At 36.7% G+C, this 21,021-nt stretch overlaps 3 protein-coding genes and 1 long non-coding RNA gene across 4 annotated transcripts; all 4 read right to left on the reverse strand.

The window, feature by feature from the left end:
- Positions 1–3,457: 3,457 nt before the first annotated feature.
- LOC131432806 (uncharacterized) lies at positions 3,458–4,293 on the reverse strand. Its single transcript, XR_009229969.1, has 2 exons — positions 4,080–4,293; positions 3,458–3,877 (listed from the first exon to the last, which is right to left on the reverse strand). It is a non-coding gene; the product is annotated as an uncharacterized LOC131432806 (long non-coding RNA).
- Positions 4,294–12,155: 7,862 nt separating this feature from the next.
- Positions 12,156–12,497, reverse strand: LOC131431272 (ataxin-8; the record flags this gene model as incomplete). Its single annotated transcript, XM_058596883.1, has 1 exon — positions 12,156–12,497. A coding segment is annotated over one exon (342 nt), but the record flags the coding sequence as incomplete, so codon positions are not given.
- A 12-nt stretch (positions 12,498–12,509) lies between these two features.
- Positions 12,510–12,851, reverse strand: LOC131431273 (ataxin-8; the record flags this gene model as incomplete). Its single annotated transcript, XM_058596884.1, has 1 exon — positions 12,510–12,851. A coding segment is annotated over one exon (342 nt), but the record flags the coding sequence as incomplete, so codon positions are not given.
- A 30-nt stretch (positions 12,852–12,881) lies between these two features.
- On the reverse strand, positions 12,882–13,223 carry LOC131431274 (ataxin-8; the record flags this gene model as incomplete). Its single annotated transcript, XM_058596885.1, has 1 exon — positions 12,882–13,223. A coding segment is annotated over one exon (342 nt), but the record flags the coding sequence as incomplete, so codon positions are not given.
- Positions 13,224–21,021: the final 7,798 nt, after the last annotated feature.

The raw sequence follows: 21,021 nt of genomic DNA on the forward strand, positions 1-21,021 counted from the left end.
AGGATGCAAAATACGAAGCACCGCACAAAGAGGAAAGCACCGCACAAAGAGGAAAGCACCGAAAATTTTACGATAAATTGTTTTATTTTGCTGATTTTGCGTGTCCACGCTTCATCTACGAAAACCATACAGCAGAGTGCTCACCGGCGTGTACACCTCTGTGAAAGTATCTGCATCCACCTCAGAGAATTTATTAGCTAATGCTCTAGCACTTTGGTGCGATTCAGTGGAAGAGGTAAAAGGAAATAAACAAACGCACTCATTATGCGTGCACACTTTATACAACAGTGGTGTATAAATGTGAAAGAGAAGAGCTCTCGTTGAAGTTGTCAGTGCGAGGGGAGAAATTTTGCTTGCTCTTCGTCACACAGAGGAGATAGACATCTCTGCGCGTAGGGCTGAAACGTTAGCAATAGTTTTGCTTCTATTTATAGATTCGCGTGCTTCCAACAGCTTCGCTTTTAGATCGATTGACCAATCAGAGCGATGCTTTCCAATTGATATATCGCTTACTCCTTCAAAACCGTCGACTATGGCAGGGAAATCCGGTATGCCGGAGATTTTTTGCAGACCAAATTGGACACTGCTAGCTATTCATCAACATTTCAATGATATACAATTGAAAATACATGGCTATGTACATTCAAATCACTACGTAGAAATATTTCGAATCAAATGGTGACATAATATTAATAATTAATACAAAATTGACTGAGCTGTAATTGTTCAAAACCTAAGCACATTTCTACGTGTATTTTTCTTGAGTTTCTAGTTTGCACCTCTATAAAGAAAACAAAAATGTGTTCCACATTAAAAAAAATTTCTTTCTTTCGCTTTAGATATCAGTTTTCTAACACTTAACCCAGTAGATCCGAAACCGGAAGTCAGATCCAGATGAAATTTAAGAATTTTAATGGGATTATAAAACCTTCCATCTAAGTTCGTAAAAATCGGCGAAGCCATCTGTGAAAGAATAGTCTGTCCCTTTTTCCGGTGCTACCGGAATCGCATGACGGGAACCAGGATAGCCGGTATTAATTTTATAAGCCGTCTACTGACAGTGACTAACGGTTGGAATAGTTTTGAGTCCACTTCAATTTAAATCAAGATTTGTGAAAATCGATTCAAACATCGCTGAGAATTGAAAGTTAGTTGTTCTTAACTATTTTCGGTGCTTCCGAAATCGGGAATGGGGTACCAGTAATGACGAGTTAAGTTTATATCCCGCCAAACTAACAAGTTCTGAATACTAGGCGAATTTATCAATAAATTTTATTGGATTTGTACCTATTTTTGCCATGGTTTGTGAAAAAATACTCATGGAACTTAAAATTTTCCACCTATCACGCTCTAGTTCCGAAACCGGTTGTCGGATCCAAATGAAACGTTTCAGAACTTATTTAATAACTTCCCGACCTTTCGGTTTGAATCTTAGTTTGTGGGAATCAATTAGGCCTTTTCCGAGAAAATTGAGTGCACATTTTTCCTTAATTTTCACATATTACCCTATAACTCCGGAACGGGAAGTCGGATCGCGATGAAATTCAATAGCAGGCTATGGGACCATAAGACCATTCATTTGAATTTAAAAACGGTTCAGTTATCTCGAAGAAAAGTGAGTGCATATTCTTTATGAATACATCCACAGGATGCTGTCCAGTATGCAATGATGAACATCCACATGAAAAAAAAACTGCATAGCTTCGAAAATTCGCGGAGAGGAATAACTTGAAAAGTTCGTATGAAACAAAAGAAATAGTGTGTAATTTTTTGCTTCAAGGAATCGTCTAAGGAAAAATTTTGAGATTTTCGCATGAAAAACACGCGCATAACTTTGAAAATTCGCATAAAAAGTGTAAATTAATTTATTTTAAAAACTTTCTGATTTGGCAAGCGGTTTGTACCTGCGGTCAGAAACTAAAATTTTTGTTGCATCATGAATTCGAATTGGATTTGAGAAGCGATTTGTACCTCTGGCCTGAAACTTGAGGGTTCGTTACATTCTGTAGACTCGAAGAGAGGTTGAAAGGCACACACGGAGCTTTGACCTGCTTCAGCTAGCAGCCACTACAGTCGTGAGCAACTTCAGTAGTACAGTAACAATAGGGTCGAATACTCCGAACAGAACCCAATTCCACCATATTGCCCTCGATTTTGTAAGATCGAGAAATATTAGGCGAATTTTATACGAGAGCTGAAAATTATTGGAAAAGTGACTCGAAACACTTCTCCGATCAATTGATGACGAAATAAAATAACCATGATGAACATAGTGTCCAAAATTAAAGCACGGTGCATTTCAAGAAAAATACGTCAACATATCGAAACCAAAACGGAAGTGTTTTATGCATTTGCATACTTCCCTCAGTGTTGCTCAAAACTTCTAAGAGAGCAGTCGTTTATCGAGAAGAGTTCCGCGTACGCAAATCGCATTGAGATTGTCTTTTGGTAGGCTTCTGCAAAATTATCGAAATTATCGTATTGGACGGTAGCTAGTTTTTTTTAAGTCGATCTGGTGCCGAATTCCGGTCACAAAATTTCTTGAAAGAAAAAAAAATGCAAAGAGATTTCGCCTATTTTCTTTATTTAGAATTCCCGTCAAGTTCAGGAAGAATGTTTTTTGATACTTTAAAAAAGAAAAAGAAAATATTTTTTTCATCACCATTTTTGCGAAACAAATCCAGAAAGATAATTCTCTTAGAGATAAAATTCAGTAAAACTATAAAAAATATTACGTAGCAGCTATAGCGGTATTCTTTGTACATTCTCTGCTCCTGTATACCTACAACTAACTGCATTTACCTCAGATACATTCATCTTACTTAAGAACGAGCGCCAGCTAGAATCGGGGATGTCTCATCAAGCATTAAAACTCTTTCTTATGGAAATACTATTGCACAAAGAACACGTCCAATGATCATATGTAATAAATTTTTGTTAGTTTTACAGAATTTCATCTCTAAAAGAAAAGAAATTCCTTTCTAAATTTCTAACACAAATATGTTGAAGAAAAAATTATTTTCTTTTTCTTTTTCAAGTATCAAAAAAATTCTTCTTGAACTTGAAAGGAATTCCAAATTAAGAAAATAGGCGAAGACATTCTTCTCTTCAAGGAAATTGTGATAAATTTCTTCTGTCGCCGGAATTCGGCTGCTGGTGCGATGAAAAGTGGGAGTGGGTTAAAGTGAAACGTGCCTGGTTGGGAAACAGTAACGATTTCGTTCGGAGCACTTTCGAACAACCATTAAAAGCGATGATTTGGGGATGCTTTTCAGAAAGGAAATTTGGTTAATTGTATCATATTAAAGACGAAAGAACATGAAAATAGTTTTGATATTTTCTCAAAATTGTTAAAAATTGGCATTTCTTGGGAGAAAAATCTACTTTTTCGCATCAAAACATTGAATGATTCTAGTTTCTAAATTAAATATTTACATTTGAAATGAATTGCACTTAATTTCAAATGTTATTTTTATTGGTAAGAAAACATTACAAAATTGTATAATTATATAGCAAAACTAATCGTTGACGAAAATTTCATTTCCAGGAAATTTTCCACACTCGTAAAACTGCCATCAACGAATTCCATCCGCCAAAACGGCAAATAAATAGAGCTCGAATTTCCACGGGTGATTTATGGTCCTCACAAACGGATCCTCTGTCAACACAATCGAAAAACAACGTGCAGACTTCCCTCGGCAGTTTATAATAAATGACTGCTCGGAGCAAAAACAAAACCGCAATTCGCAAACTTCTCCAGCTTAACAGGGGTTTTACGACACGCTACAAAAAGTACGGCATTGCAGATCAAGCAGCCGCCAAGTGTTTTTTGCACCTGTCTCCTTCCCGGTCGGATTCATCACTGTGCTGGCTGGTCCTGGAGGGAGGGAGGTACTAAGCGTGAACAAAAATGCAAAATAAATCACTTCCATTCAATTTCTCCTGCAGTCACGAAAATTGTTGGCCCAGTTTGAAAAACCACGCACTCCGAAATGGCTAACGCTGCGGAAACCACGAAATCACGACCGCTATTCCGCGCCGTTAACTCTTTCGAATGTGTTCCCAGCCCAGGTAGGTACTCATGGTTTGGCTTGGCTTTGCAATAGATGGAAGCAGTCTTGTGATGATCTGATCTCTCCAAGGACGGTCCTCACGTGTATATAAATCAATCTCCTGTGCCAGCTGCCGTGCGAGAAGTTTGCACACGTTATAAGCAAAGTGCTGACGTGTAAAAAGTACCGAACGAGATGCGAAAACCTATCCGGTTTCAGCACAACGTCAGGCGAAGTGCTGATGGCTTCCGTCACTAGGCAGCGAGAAAACTTACATCGCTTGCTTTTATCATGCTAGCAAACTATAGGAACTGTTCACTTTGAACCAACGACGATTGCAGCCGGGGGGGTGTGTATTTGTGTTACCGATGGTGTTTTCATTAAAAGTCATAGTGACAGCATTGAGAAAAATATTTGAAACAAACTACACCAGCATTCTGAATTGCATAAGTATAATGAATCTAATTTCGCGTAACCCAACCACGGTTTTCAATTCTAGCAATAACCTGGTCTTCAAAGTTTACCCCTTAACAGCCGGAATGATCCTTGCACGTGAACCATCTTGCTTTTCTTTTCTCATAAAAGAAAGGCATTGGAATCACCGTGAAAAATGGTAAAAACTAAACTGAAAATCATGTTTACTTGTTAGGAGAAATCCCTCATTGTCAAGCTTTTCTATGAGCTACCGCAAATTAAATAGGAAAAACATTTGAGTACCACCCAAATTTTAGGTGAAAACCCCAATTACTCTTTTTGAGTTCATAATTGGTATTAACTGAATCATTATCTACTCAAACTTTGAATTTATCGTAAAAAATAGATAGCAAGCATTGCCAAAGTTGCTATGACAACACTTTGGGCAATCCTACAATTACCTAAATATTGCGTTAATCTGGCTTATGTAATACATTAATTATCTAAAAATTCGTAGATGCACTTTAATTGGTTTTGGGTAGGTTTCTACCAAAAATTATGTAGCGGCTAGTAAGAGTGTACGCATGCATAGTACATTCATTTTTTTTGGATTCGACTTCCGTCGAATCGTTTGGATGTATTTTTAGATACAAAATTTCCGACTTTTATACGTGACTTAGTCTACGAAAATGGCACTTAAGTGTGCCCTTTGGGTTATTTAAATACTCAAAGATCAATCAAATTCAGAAGTAAATTATTTTGTATCTACTAAAATCATTTTTGAAAGATCGATGAGCATGTTGAGAATCCCAGTCCGAAAGTTTCCCTAAAAACAGTTCACATTGATTTCCCGAAGATGGCCTGACCGATTTTCACAAACTTAGTAAGGGTAAGTGGGATAAAGTGGAAAAAGTTACTTTCCGGTCATTGTACAAATGTCATGCATTTTGGATATCTATTTGAGCCTTTTTGTAAATCTTGAGACGAAAATGTGTCCTACATTTAAACGAAAAAAAACGATCACCGAAGAATTTAAAACCATTTCTTCCAATGAGAAAGCATGACAATAGCTTAAATAATCATTTTAAAACATTCTACAGTTTGGTTCAGGTACGTTGTAAGATATTATTCATGTTCAAGGTAATGAGGTGAAGAAATGAGATGGAAATAGGAGCTATTATTTTCGAAATTTGAAAACGATTATTTTCGAAATTATTTTCGAAATTTGAAAACGTTATTAACAAAAAATTGTTACAAATTCAATGTGCAATTCCAAACCAAGCTGTTTAGAACCAGTAGTAATCGAAAAGAGCAACGTCTGAGCAATACGGCGGGTCGGGTAGGACTTCCCATTTGATCATTGTCATGTTGCAAAATTACTTTGCCGTATCTATCGGTGTGTAACCGTTTGTTACAAAGTCCTCTGATTATTTTGGCATTAAAAATGCCTTACTCTTCACTATATGGGGCCGGGTGTCAATTAAAAGTTTCAAAAATAGTCGCGTAACTTTTTTGTGTCATAATTTTGAACGTTAATAACTCGGTCATTTGTTGATGGATTGTTATAATTTAACAACCAATCGATTCGGAAACTTTTAACTTAAACATGTATGACGACGTCGTTTCAGTATTTCAATAGCATACTATTGAAAAAATGGTTGGAATCGACCTATGTTTTCATCCACCAATCCCTGTTGTACAAAATGACGTCAACTTCTTGTTCGGCATAGGAGGCTTTGCGTCATGCATAAAAACACCGCATCATTCTGCGTAGTTCGAAGAGGAATTTATAAATATAGGCGGCAAAATATTTCTTTGCCTAGTTGATGTTTGACTGTGAATGAAACAAGTAGCTCGTCCAGTGAGCTGATGACTGGATTGTATATGCGTTCACTTGCTGGATTGTCGCTTTTGCATTATGTGTTGGTGAAATTTCCTGTTGTCTGTGCAACACCGTGTTCACTTGAGTATCTTATTTATCATCTAGCTATTAAAGAACCGAATCAGCGTGGTTACCGATTCCTTTGAAATATCCCATGTATTAGCAAATTTTTGGTCGATTTTACCATTAAAAATGCCTATTATGAGATTGAAGCTACATTTGAATATTTCAATTGCATCCCATTGAAAAATTGGTTTGAATTGAGTATTTTATTTTGATTCTCCAATTTAGCCCAATTTAGAATTATTATTTAGCCAATTTAGAATTATCGGCGATTGACTTTTTGGATCTAATTTGCAGCGCTTGTTCCTCGATGATTTGTTAATGGATTTTCCTAATTCAAATGATTCAAAAGCTTCAATATTGTAAACTTAAATATGTTTTAATTTGCCAACGGATCGGTTTGCATACTTAAATCTCAATTCCCATACGAATAAAACGTGACAATGTGACTGAACAAGTTGTTGTCCCACCAGGAATTAAACGCTTCAAATGATTCAAAATTAAATTCTGAAACTTATCTAAAAGCGGCCTCCTCGGTTTAGTAGTATAAATGAGTTTCACAGACTCACATATACAGTACAAATAGATGCAATATCGTATAGTTTCAAAGATAAACTCAAGGTAAGCTTACCTGCGATTTTACATGTATCGTTTGAATAGGAACCCTCGTAGAATTTGGTTAACCGCCAGTTTCAGTTTAATTATTATTTGCTTCAAAACAATAAGCGTCTGATGGCTACACGCGTTGTAACTATGACAATGTTCGTTCATGTCTTAATAACATCAAGTTACAATATGAACAAAATTTCGGAATATTGTTGCGTATCCATTCCGTATATTCCGTATATGCCAAAGCGAAAATCAATGTAAGTAACTAAATATTTTATGCGGACTGTTTCACATGTTTTCTTCCTCGTATTGTTGCCATATTATTTACCGACACTTTCCGAAGATTATCGACAATTTTGAAGAAGGATTAATAAAATTACACTCTTACTGAGCACAACATTTTTCGTTAAAATAAATAAAATCTTCTCTTGGATCTATAAACTGTTTATAAAATTAATAAGTTTGTACGTTTCTCGAAAATTATTATCATAAAATAAAATAGTTTTATTTGTACAGGTTCAAATCTTTAGGTTGTTTATATCTAAAATTGAGATTTCGAGTAACTTTGAATTCATCATAATTGACTTCTAGTTGAAGAACGTTATTCAAAAACTTAACAATGTAAAAATTTGTGGAAGGGATCAAAATTGAATAGAATCAATTATCAAGAAAGAATCTAATTGTCAATTTTATCATTCGCTAACAATCTTAGCGCTTAAACTAGAGCAAGTTTGTAATTAGTCAATTGAATAAGTTTTTAGTTTAGTCCATCATCATCATTATCACCTTCATTTTCGTATTTATTATGGGAACCCTAGAAACATTTCATTTTTAATGTTATTGTGCTCGGTTGTGTCTTGAATACAACCCTCTAATTTTTTATTATATGTTTAAATGTTATTTGTACTGTCACGTTTCTAAATGTTAATACATGGGTTTATTGTTAGTAGGGTTAGTCAAATAAAAATGTTTAAAAATTGTTAGATTATATGTTAATTGTAAAACTAGGATTAGTAGGGTTAAATAAATAAAAACACACAATTGTCAAAACACTAAAACAACACAGTGGGTACAAATGAACACCGAAGCGTATAACAGAAAATGTAAGGTGGCGGAAAACTGTTCTACGGCTGATGAAGTACGATTGCGCGGCACACTAATTGTTCACGCCTGGAAGGAGGTAAAAACAACCGCCAAATTTCAGTGAATAGGAAGGAGAAGAGCAATCGAACCCAGACCAAAGGTTCCGAATTAATCTGGCGTTCGTGTGCTGAGGTTCAGTAGAGCAGTGAAGATTGTGGTATTTTATATAAATTGTGAGGTGTGATAATAATTCGTTCAGGTAATTGTATAGAGCTTACGCAAACTGAACAGAAGTCAATTGTGCCAGTCCGGGTAAAACTAATACCCGTATTACATATACCCTCACATGACCTTTTGGTATATTTATTGATCGCATTGGACTGAAGGAAAATCTTCCCAAGGTAGCACACGATTCGGCCTAGTGAGCCCTGGATGCTCACTACGTCTAACCCGTCAAAGACCAGCGATTGCTCTCTGGCCTTGGGCCATAACTGCAAAGAAGAACATACCCCTCTCGGCACGGTCACTCCGGTATCGTCCTGGGCCTGTCGATTTCCGTCAAAGAGGGAAGACGCCAGTACTAGCCGTAACTTTCAACCTAGAACCCACCAATTTCGACCAACCGGAATTCTACGCCAGCCATAGTTCCCGTACAACCGCACCGTCTGTAGCAGCCACGCGAGCGCTCGCCGGACCATCCCAATTCACCTAACAACAGCATTGGTACGTACCAGGAAAACCCCACAGCACTCACATCCACTTACACTTACAGATTGAAAAAAAAATAAAATAAAGTAAATCCAATAAATCCGTTTTGTTAGTCCAAATACATTTCATTTTTAACTCACAACCCATATTCAGACAGGTGACAGTACCCTACAATAGTTGTTCGCGAAGCCCCTCCGAGTACCCAGTAGTAAGCCGACCCTGAGACCCAGCTCGAGGGGTCTCTTGCTATTGAGCTTTTCCGGGATACACAGTAGAATAGTTACAGATGAATTGTCTTCCGTGATGCCTTCACTCGATTGCACTAGCTCAGAGTACACCAGGCCCAGCGGATTCCACCATAAAGACTGTCCCAGAAAGTATGGACGCACTTTGATTTCGCTGTGAATAACTAACAAGTGTTAGATTTTAAAATTTTATTCGATATACTGATAATATTAGACTACAACAGAATATTATTCTCAACATTTGCTACTTAGCCATTGCTGACTAGCTGGCGCACCTTCTTGCGAACGTTCCTCATTAAATTCCGTACAGACTTCTTGGCGACTAGTTTTGACACTTTTTTCCAATCTTTTTCGAACTGTTGAATGGTTTCGGCTGCCGAGACATGTTTCCTAAGATGTGCCTTCGTTAATGTCCAAAATTCCTGAATTGGTCGAAGTTGTGGGCAATTTGGTGGATTCATGTCTTTTGGGACGAAAGTGACATTTTTGGTAGTATACCATTCTACCGTTGATTTCGAGTAGGGGCAAGAAACAAGATCTGACCAGAAGACAACAGGGTCCTTGTGGCTTGTAAACATTCCTTGATGTATATTTCGCTGTTCATTGAAGCAGTGGTGATGAAGGGTTTCGAAATCTTACCGCAGCTACAAATTGCCTGCCAGACCATAGCTTTCTTACCAAATTTTTCGACTTCAATCGATGTCTCGGACCCTATAATATTGTGGTCCCGGCAAGGATTTGTAATCGAGTTGATGCCCACACATATTTTTTTGTTCTCTTTCAGAAGTGCATAAAAGTGTTCTATATGCGAAATGAACAATGGAAGAAAGGTATCATTGCACCACTAGGTGGATTAGAACAGGTTTTCTCCCAGCAGCCATAGACTGCACAGTGCACGATATTTCCCGTGGTTTACAATTTCAGCGCACTAAAAGCTTTCTGACGTGAAGAGTCACTTTCAATTGGGAGCCGCCTTTGTGCTGCCGCACCGGCGTTGAAGGTGTTGAAGCCTAGAAGCTTCTTCCAGACATTTTATTGAATTCGTACATTTTCAAGATTTCCCATCAGGAAACGTGGTATGTGATCCGTGTAGCATATCGCACCCGCGAGTCTGCCGTGTTGGTGCCGAGCAAGCCGAGCAACGAAAAAAGAAAATATGGAAGTTAGAACCACTCAGCACAACTCAAGCATGCGATTCGGGGTTAATCGTGATCGGGGCACCCGTAAGACGACGTAGCGTTTCTGCGATTGACTTTCGGTACGAAGGCAACACGGAACACGACGAGACCGAACCTACTTGATGTTCAATAAACGTACATCAAATAGTATATAGCAGAAGTGACACGACAACAGGATAAAAGCACGTCAAACAAACACTGGCTCGCACCGAAGATGGAAAGATGATGCCTGCAACTTTGATCACATCAGGTTCATCCTTTCAATCGCTGCTCGTTCACTCAATCGGGACGGGGCATAGTATATCGAAGAAAACAGGGATAACATATTTACATACTTACCTGGGACCACCGTTTTTACGGCCGGAATAAAAAATCAAACCTGAACAGAATGCTCTAGTTTTATTTTTTCTTAGAATTTACGAAAACGCGAATTTTCATAACCCACCGGTAGCTCGTTTTTCCCACGAGACCCGAGGCCACGAACAAATCAGGTGGGCTGACAGGTGACAGAAATAGACAGCCGATGCCATCAATGGCTTCCGCAGTTATTCAAATCACATCACCTCAGAGTGTGGGACGTATTTCCTTTTTTTGTCATAATATTTTGGTGATGTACCGCGTGTGCTAACATACCACGTAGAGACATAAGAAAGTGCTTCACTAGGACTTGTTTTACAACTGCTTTCACCCCATTTCATCTCGTTAGAGTTGAGAATATTGTTTCGATATTGGGATGGACTCGCATTTACTCGTTCGATGGTCAGAACCGGTAGAATAGGGAGATTGAAACGTCATAGTGACTAAAAACGCAAATCGACAGCTACACACCCAAAAAAATTTGAATTTTACAGGTGACTTAATCCGTCATACGATGTAATTCATAATGACCTAATTTACCAAATGACGGAAAATTTCATTCGTAATGACTTAATGTTTGATTAGCATGAGTTTTATTGGTGTCGACTGTAATTTGCATCCTGCTAGCTGGTGCGACTGTATGTATTTAAATACACCTTTTACCAGCTAGAAGTGTGTTTCTGTGGTTTAGTCGATTAACAGACGTACTTTGTCATCCAATGATTCTCGGTTCAAGTCGTGGCGGTCACTATTAGTATTTTTTTTTATTTCAGTGAATTTCATATTATGGAATTTAAGATACAATGTTGAATGTTCTTCTTGCATGTAAATTTGCGTGAGCTGCGACACTCCACTTATGTGCATCTAATAAGATGTAAAATCACAGGTTTTTTTTGAAGTGTGTATCACTGTTCTCAAACTAAACAAAAGATTAGACGGTTCTCTGTAAGAATGAGTTGGTCTGTGGTAGAAGAATATGTATTGACTAAGCAAGATAAACTTTCATTTCTAAAAATTACGAATTAAATACTCGCTGTATGCAAGGAAAAACTAATGAATTATATCATTTATACAAATCCTTAAAAAAATTTCCTTTGGAATATATGTGGGGTAAAACGCCCATAAAAAACATGAAAAATATACGTTTCAAACTACACAAAACCGCGGATATCTGGGCAAAGAGGTCGAATGATCTTCAACAACGGATCAACATTCATCAACACAACGGGGTAAAATGCTCCCCCAAAAAGTTTGAAAAGCATTTTGCAGATTAAATACTTCCCGGTCGGCAAATGGTGAGACAACGAAGTCCTCACAAGTTCCTATCTCATGCCTCCCAGAGTGTCTATGATGACATTTGGTCAATAGAACGGCGTCGACTGGGTGCTATCGCCATCTGCGTTAGTAGCAGAATGAGAGCGCGAAATGGTTTGTAGTTTGAAGCTCATCCTAAAGTGCAATATTTATGGTAGTATATTGCCACATGTGGTTCTGTTGTTTGTTGCATTATTTGTTATATATTGAATTGAATTATATATTGTTGTTGTTGTTGTTGTTGTTGTTGTTGTTGTTGTTGTTGTTGTTGTTGTTGTTGTTGTTGTTGTTGTTGTTGTTGTTGTTGTTGTTGTTGTTGTTGTTGTTGTTGTTGTTGTTGTTGTTGTTGTTGTTGTTGTTGTTGTTGTTGTTGTTGTTGTTGTTGTTGTTGTTGTTGTTGTTGTTGTTGTTGTTGTTGTTGTTGTTGTTGTTGTTGTTGTTGTTGTTGTTGTTGTTGTTGTTGTTGTTGTTGTTGTTGTTGTTGTTGTTGTTGTTGTTGTTGTTGTTGTTGTTGTTGTTGTTGTTGTTGTTGTTGTTGTTGTTGTTGTTGTTGTTGTTGTTGTTGTTGTTGTTGTTGTTGTTGTTGTTGTTGTTGTTGTTGTTGTTGTTGTTGTTGTTGTTGTTGTTGTTGTTGTTGTTGTTGTTGTTGTTGTTGTTGTTGTTGTTGTTGTTGTTGTTGTTGTTGTTGTTGTTGTTGTTGTTGTTGTTGTTGTTGTTGTTGTTGTTGTTGTTGTTGTTGTTGTTGTTGTTGTTGTTGTTGTTGTTGTTGTTGTTGTTGTTGTTGTTGTTGTTGTTGTTGTTGTTGTTGTTGTTGTTGTTGTTGTTGTTGTTGTTGTTGTTGTTGTTGTTGTTGTTGTTGTTGTTGTTGTTGTTGTTGTTGTTGTTGTTGTTGTTGTTGTTGTTGTTGTTGTTGTTGTTGTTGTTGTTGTTGTTGTTGTTGTTGTTGTTGTTGTTGTTGTTGTTGTTGTTGTTGTTGTTGTTGTTGTTGTTGTTGTTGTTGTTGTTGTTGTTGTTGTTGTTGTTGTTGTTGTTGTTGTTGTTGTTGTTGTTGTTGTTGTTGTTGTTGTTGTTGTTGTTGTTGTTGTTGTTGTTGTTGTTGTTGTTGTTGTTGTTGTTGTTGTTGTTGTTGTTGTTGTTGTTGTTGTTGTTGTTGTTGTTGTTGTTGTTGTTGTTGTTGTTGTTGTTGTTGTTGTTGTTGTTGTTGTTGTTGTTGTTGTTGTTGTTGTTGTTGTTGTTGTTGTTGTTGTTGTTGTTGTTGTTGTTGTTGTTGTTGTTGTTGTTGTTGTTGTTGTTGTTGTTGTTGTTGTTGTTGTTGTTGTTGTTGTTGTTGTTGTTGTTGTTGTTGTTGTTGTTGTTGTTGTTGTTGTTGTTGTTGTTGTTGTTGTTGTTGTTGTTGTTGTTGTTGTTGTTGTTGTTGTTGTTGTTGTTGTTGTCGTCGTTGTTTTTATTATTATTATTATTATTATTATTATTATTATTATTATTATTATTATTATTATTATTATTATTATTATTATTATTATTATTATCATTATTGCATAATACAAAGCATCAATCGAAAAACATTTTGTAGTTTTTTCGTGGAAAAATATTGAGAGATAAGTCGATGAAGAAGTATTTTTGAGAGCTTTTCTTAAAAATCATGTTTTGCGGTGTCTACTGTATCTTAGCGCAGACTAATCAGAAGTCAACAAATTATAACAGCGTAGATAGAGTAGATTTTATTCTAGATACCAACTGCGGCAAAGCTTTTGCCCGAGCGGCGAGAGGGGTAGTGTTTTTCGAAGCACTTTATAACACACAAATTTTCTTTTTTTTCCCTTTATTTCCTTCTAATAAAATTTTTTCACTTTACTGTTTTAACTTGCCTACAGCACCTAATTTGGTGCCTGACCTGATCTCTGCGGTAATCACTTCTAACTATTCTTTTCTTAACTACTGCTTTGGCCTGAGTAATGGTATCCAAGTTTGATTACGGTGTTACCCGGTCGCACAAGGAGCATTACTCTTCAGTAAGGTTAAAGAAAAGAGCCCTGCCTAAACCAAAAACCGACCCTTTTATACTCCAACCTATGTAACTACCAAAAACCTATACTGATATATATATATATCTGGTAGACTAACTACCACCTATAACTACCTACATGAATTCCCTGCGATCGCGTCGCATATGTACATAATCAATTAATTCGATCGGTTTCTTCTGGCTGATGCAATATATTGAAATAGCCAGCCGTGGACATTACAATGGCTCAACTGGTCTACTGCCTGTACTGGCTAGATAAAGATTTTTATGGAAAAATTAGGGCTGCTACAGTTACAATGTAAGTGAATGTAAGAATTACTTCTGTATAGTTGATGAATATCGATACACTGTCATCATCGTTATCAGTTATTACTATACTGGTCTACTGTCTGTACTAGATAAAGATTTCTTTGGAAAAAATTAGGGCTGCTGCACAACGTTTCTGTTAGATTTTTCAAAATTTTATTGAAGTTCTGTTGGTCGGTTAACGTCAAAACTACGATTTTTTACGAAAAAATCTACTATTTTGCAGCTATAAAACCTTCCGAAAGTAACAAACAACGAAAAGGAAAACGTTCGGGTCTGGTATTTCAATGTGGAAAGTGTCTGCAAAATTTGAAAAAAATTGGAACAGTAGTTTTTGAATGACGATGCATTTTGTTATAATGAAACATTTCAAGAATGTTTTGTCAAGTTTTTAAGTCAATCGAAGCAGAAATCTTGGGCCTGCGCGCCGAGCTCTTACTTCTTCGAAGCAAAGATGAAGCCCCATAGTTTGCTGAGTTTCATTCCGATAGGCTTGAAAATTTCACAGAATATTCTTGAATTTCACTACAAGAAAATACAAAGAAAAAAATGATTTTTCAAAAATTTTTCAAATCGTGAAAAATCGATGATGATATGCAGAGATAGACTTTTGAAACTTCGATTGTTTGCAGTCAGAAATTACAGATTTTTGAAAATTGGCGTGATCTTTTCATTTTTGCTAGCTAAACTTTTTGTATTAGGTGGCAAATCGGGTGATATGCAACCCGTGGACAACTTGGCGGCTTCAATACATCCGTCATTAGGTTTTTTACCGTCACTGCTAACCTCAATCGTATGAACACATTTTGACAGTTCAGCAGTACTGTTTGTAAACAGAATTTTTTTTGTTTGTCTGTTGACAAATTGGATGAGAGCATTTACGGTCCATATCCCCCAATAAAGTATTAAAACATTTGCTCACGGTTTGTTTTTGAGATTTGTTGAATAAAAGTGACTAGTTGCAAAGTGTAAAGATGATTGTATAAAATGTGTTCTTCGATTTTTGTTTAAGCTTGTTTGTAAACAGTACCGCTGAACTGTCAAGGATGATTTTTTGTTCATTCGTGACGTCACGATAAAAATTCAATATAGGTAAAAACTCGTCCAATTCAAGGAAAATGAACTTTAATGCACTGATTAATGCCGTTAAACATTGCTTAGTGGATAAGAAGCCAATAAATACGACTGCAGCAACGTATTCAATCCCGCGAAGCCGGTAGAAGACCGGCCAAATCAACTCCAAAGGTGCCACCATCCAAATCATTGGCCAAGGGAGCCAAGTCGAATTCACCATCAGACAATGAATAATTGCAGTTTTTACTTATATTTTTTCATTTTTAGCCAAATTTCTTGGGATGCCGGTTACCGAACATCTTCTTTGAAATGGCCAAATATTATCACTTTACTAAATTAAAAAATAAAGTTTTTTCAATCGATTGAATCAACTTAGTTTATTATTTAGTTGTTAACTAGGAACTTTAGCTTTCCATTGATGTTGATATGTGTGCATAATATGCACTTAGTCAGAAGTTAAAAGCTTAGAAGAATAGGGTGTCAGTAACCGAACACTCTCCCCTAATAATTTCATTTACGACTTGAAGCAATCCTCTGAATTAAAAAAGAAAACATTATCGTGAACGTATAGATAAAAATAATAATTATAACTAATCGCAGAAACTGAATTTAACGGCACTTTTTGCAAAAGTCTGCACGATTCCTAAAAAAATATTTTTCATCGTAATTTTGGTATAAAATGACAAAGAATCACTTTCCTTACTATGAGACGCCGTTTCGTAATTTGCCCTGTACAAGAATGAGTGGAACTTAATCATGAAAATATCGAGTTGTACGTAACCTAATAGCATAATTTTAGTTTCATGCTGTCGAAAATATGATCAGCAATTTATTAGAAAATGTTCAGTAATGTGGAATAAGCGAAAATAAATCAAAATTACAGTTTTCTAATATGTTTTGTATCAACGAGAAAAACTTACGACGCTTGCCTGCCTTTCTCGTGCCTACGCCTACTGGGCAGGGATAAAATGTAAAAATTGACACGTGTGGGGAAGGTGATCCGATAGCAATCCGAAAACGTTTATTGGTGGAAAGCTTCAACTGTGAAACAGTTAAATTTATTTAATAAGTCAAACACAGTACCAAATATAACCTACAATTTTATGGTGAACACACCGACACAGATACAATGTTGAGCCTTGCCACGTTGTCCGTAAATCTATTCACTATGGCAACGAATTTATGTAGGTTATCCTCAATTCATGTTTTATGTAATTTTACTTACAATTCAATAACTAATCTGAAAATTTCAGAACTGTTTTAGTAGCAACTCACTTCAATTAAATCCAAATAAGAAACTTTATGCAACAATTAAAATTTAAACAGTTTTTGACTTTTTCATGCGCCACATCTACACTGCTCTCTTTGCTGATTGACAGGAGACCACCAGTTTAGTGGTTTCGTGTCACTTTGATTTACCAAGTTGTTGTACGTTAGTGGTGGGTGCTGTTACGAAGGGCTTCACCGTCACATTCATTCTAGCCTGCGTAGTAGATTTCGAAGTATCAGTAAATTAATTTTTAAGGATCATTTTGACATTTTCTTTCATTGACATTATTGTACTTCGTACCGTGTGTACTTCTGCAGGCGAACTGTTTTCTACTCTCTTTTACCATGTCTCTTCTTAATTTATGTGTTAGAATAAGTGTGTTGTGAATTTTTGCTAATTTAGTAGTATTAGTGCACCGTTACAGTTCTGAAAAAAAAGAAATAATTCTTGCACAATTCACACGATATATCAACTTATGAGAACGATTTTACATGTTCAGCAGTGTGAAGAAACGTGTTAGTTTTATTCGTATTCACGTCATCCAGTTATGTCGCCGGCATTACCCACCCACTTTTTCATTTTCAAAACCCGCAACCTAAATTCAGCTCCTGAATCCTCGACCAGAATTCAGTTCCAGAATTCAACGTCAGAATCGAGTTCCAGAATTCTGGGACTGAAATTGAATTTAAGGAATTTGGAAGCGAAATCTGGAACTGTGATCATGTTCTTTAATCTAAACCTGCACTCTGGAACTGAATTTCGGAAATGAATTCTGGACCTGGATCTGAATTTCGAAACTGAATTCTGGAACTGAAATTGACATTCGGATCAGAATACATTTTCAGAATCTAGCATTCAGATTGAGTACAAGAATCCAGATCTAAAGTTCAAGTTCGATATTCAGTTCAAAAATTCCGATTTAGAATTCAGTTCCCGAGATCATTTCCTAAATCCAGAATTCAGTCCTAGCACTCGGCTCCAAAATTCGGTTCCAGAATTCAGATTCTTCAAACTGAACCATCCATTTTATTCGTATTCACGTCATCCGGTTATGTCTCTGACATTACCCAACCACCCTTTTTGTTATAAATCATGCCGACTTTCGCAAGAAGCGCATTAATTTATTTTAGCTTCGTTGCGTCAAAACTTGTGCGGGCGTTCTGAAAATGAAACATAAAAGTCAGTCTTGTTTCCTCCTTTTTGTATTTAGAAAATATAGTTGTGGTAAATAAATGCTGAAGTAGGGATCAGGGTCATTTCGCCGAAAGCCGTTTCGCCGAATGACATTTCGCTGAAAGGGTCATTTCGCCGATTCCAATTGTCTTAATATTATAATTGGAATTGATTTAAAATAAACACAAATGAATGATAATACGTTAACGCCCGTTTTGTTTACGTACAATTGTACTTCTTAAATAAAGATTGATTCAAGATGGGACGGAGTTCCCAAAAAACTTGTGGACTATTAGCCACTTAGCATTAAAGCAATTGCATAGGTGTATCTACCAAGCAAATGTATGCGGTATTTTCCGTTTACTAAGTGAAAAATATCTAATGTGACTTTGCCACATCGATTTGATTCGTGTGCTGTCCGACCTCGCCACCGCTTGTTCGGACCTAACTAAAGCAAAGAAACAGGTTTGTATGCAAGAGGCCGCCGTTTCCGGCTTTAGGCGAAATGACCCGCTCCCCTAAAGTAAAACATCAGAATGATGTTTTCTCTTGTTGCAAATTACACCTGAATAATAATAAAGAAGACATTGAAAAGCAGAAGGTGTAAAAGTTAACCCTATATACATGATTTGGCAAGCAATTGGCTCATGTGGACAGCGGAACATTCCATTTGTAACAACCGAAACTATCAACGGGCATGTATACAAAAAAATGCCTCCAAAAACGAATACTTCCACCAAATACAAATAATAATACCCCTAAGTCCCATACAAACGAACCGCCAATGTTTGGTTCACAGCCTGAACAAGTAAGCCTAGCAAATTACTCCCTTTCGTTGCGATAGTTTGAAAATGTGGAAAGAGATCGTTTCTGGCAACGCTTTATGCTAGTTGCTACGGCGCAAAACAAGTTTGTTTGTTTATGTTTTCCGTTGTTGTATTGCAACAAATTCAAAGATACACTCCAGCTAATCGATGAATGAAGAATTGCGATATTTTTTGGCAGTGATGGGACTTTATTTCATAGACGGGCCTTGGTGTGGAACATGGGTACGATTCGTATACGTACCACGGAAACAGCGATTAGCGCTCTACACGATAAAATAAAAGTTAAAAGAGAAACAAATGCAAGCTGTGTATGCGTTTTCCCAATAGTCACTCATATATGCGTGACCCAGACAAATTGATTATAGCCCGAACGGTGGCAGACACAACAGTTTTTCTTTCATGATGGATAAACTTATTAATTGAATTATTTTCTATTAGTATTATGACGTAAAGGTTCCCCGCATTTAGCAGATGTTGGAAAAATTCCTACTCCTCTGACGGGAGTGATTTGCAATGTGAAGAACGGATGGCTACCATAACGATTCGGTGAACAGTGCCGAGACATTCTAACATATAATACTGAGCAATTTCCGAAAAGCCAAGGAGCAAATTTCTGAAAAGCCAAGGAGGACAAAAAACAAAATCCGATATGGAATAACCATATCTCATACACAACAACATAGTTCAAGTTTATTTTTCACTACAATAAACAGTAACTATGGTGAACTTGTTCTTACCCTTCAGTGTTGCTAGTTTTATAGAAAACTCGTTAAAGTACATTGTCACTCTGACAGTGTATCATGACAGTGTACCGCACGATGCAAAATGTGTCCTTGAAAATTTGTCGAAGTACTCCGTATTATAATTTGTATTTGCTTCCACTTCTAAGGTCACACGATGGTCCTACGCATTTCTGGCTGGATTTAACCTTATGCCATAATGCGAAATATGATTTGAAGAGATGCAAGGCTAATGAGGTCTTAATTTCTTCGAACGCACTATGGACGACAATTTGTCGGTTCCACTATCGAAGAAAAAAAAAAAAGTTGAGTTATTATGTTATTATACCTTATGATCAAAAAAGAACCGGAATTTTCATTTTAAAATTTCCGCGCTTGTCCAATCGGTAAACTTTTATTCTCTCAACGTTTTTGACACTTTAATACACATTCTGTCAAATTTTGACGCATATCGTACGATTAGTTTTTGTTTGGCGTCTATACAAAGAAGTTGACAAATTTTCGTGTGGCGATTTTTATAATGGATGAAAATTTAGAACAACGTGTGTGCATCAAATTTTGTGTTGCAAATGGATTTAAGTGTTCCGAAGCGTTGAAAATGTTAGAAAAGGCCTTTGGTGAATCGTGTCTAGGGAAAACACAGGCATACGAGTGGTATAAACGCTTCAAAGGTGATCGTACAAGCTTGGATGAGATCCCTGGCCGCCCAACAACATCTGTTACTGAATAAAACATTGAATCGGCGAAGCAAATCGTGTTGTAGAATCGTTCTGTACCGATTAGAGAGATTGCTGTGTTGTTGGGCATCTCTTATGGATCAGCCAAACACATTTTAACTGATGTTTTGGGTTTGAAACGCGTCGCTTCTCGGCTGGTGCCAAAAAAGCTGAATTTCATTCAAAAACAGCGTCGTGTTGATGTGGCCAAAGAGATGATTTCGAACGCAGATAGTGACCCCACATTCATCGAATGCATCATAACTGGTGATGAGGTGTGGATCTATGAATATGACGTCGAAACCGCACAACAATCGACCGAATGGCGCTTCGAAGGCGAGCCGTTCGTTCTAAATTTTCATCCATTATAAAAATCGCCACACGAAAATTTTTCAACTTCTTTGTATAGACGAGATGAATTTACCAGTAAGGTTTTATAAAAATTTGCCCCTCGTTTCACCATCACTTTGGCAAAAATATTCATTAAATTGAAAATTTTTCACTAATCGCGCTGTAATACCGGAACTTATCGGGGACATTTTAAGGAATTTCAAGACCTTTTATTTGCATCTCAGTTTGTGAAAATCGGTTAAGAGATTTCCGAGTAAATTGAGTGCGCACTTTCTTAAAGATTTGCACATATTGCCTTTAATTCCAGAACCGGAAGTCGGATCGGTATAAAATTCAACAGCAATCTATGGAACCATAAGACCCTTCATTTAAATAGGGTAAGGGCTCCCTATTTTATTTCATTTGTAAGGACGTTACCTTAAAAACCTGATTTAGCCACTACAATCACTACGGTTTTTTCATATGTCTGCTTAGTTCGCCTTGCTCCACATTGGGAATTGATTCACATTCCTTGAAAATTAAAATAATATTCATAAAATCAGCTAAAAACACTTCTGATATGTTCACTACTGTGCTCCTAATTTCATCTCAAATGTTTTATGTTCATCTTATCGTTGGTCCTTTATTCATCCC

This window comes from Malaya genurostris, chromosome 2 (genome assembly GCF_030247185.1).
Source record: "Malaya genurostris strain Urasoe2022 chromosome 2, Malgen_1.1, whole genome shotgun sequence".
NCBI classification, from domain to species: domain Eukaryota; kingdom Metazoa; phylum Arthropoda; class Insecta; order Diptera; family Culicidae; genus Malaya; species Malaya genurostris.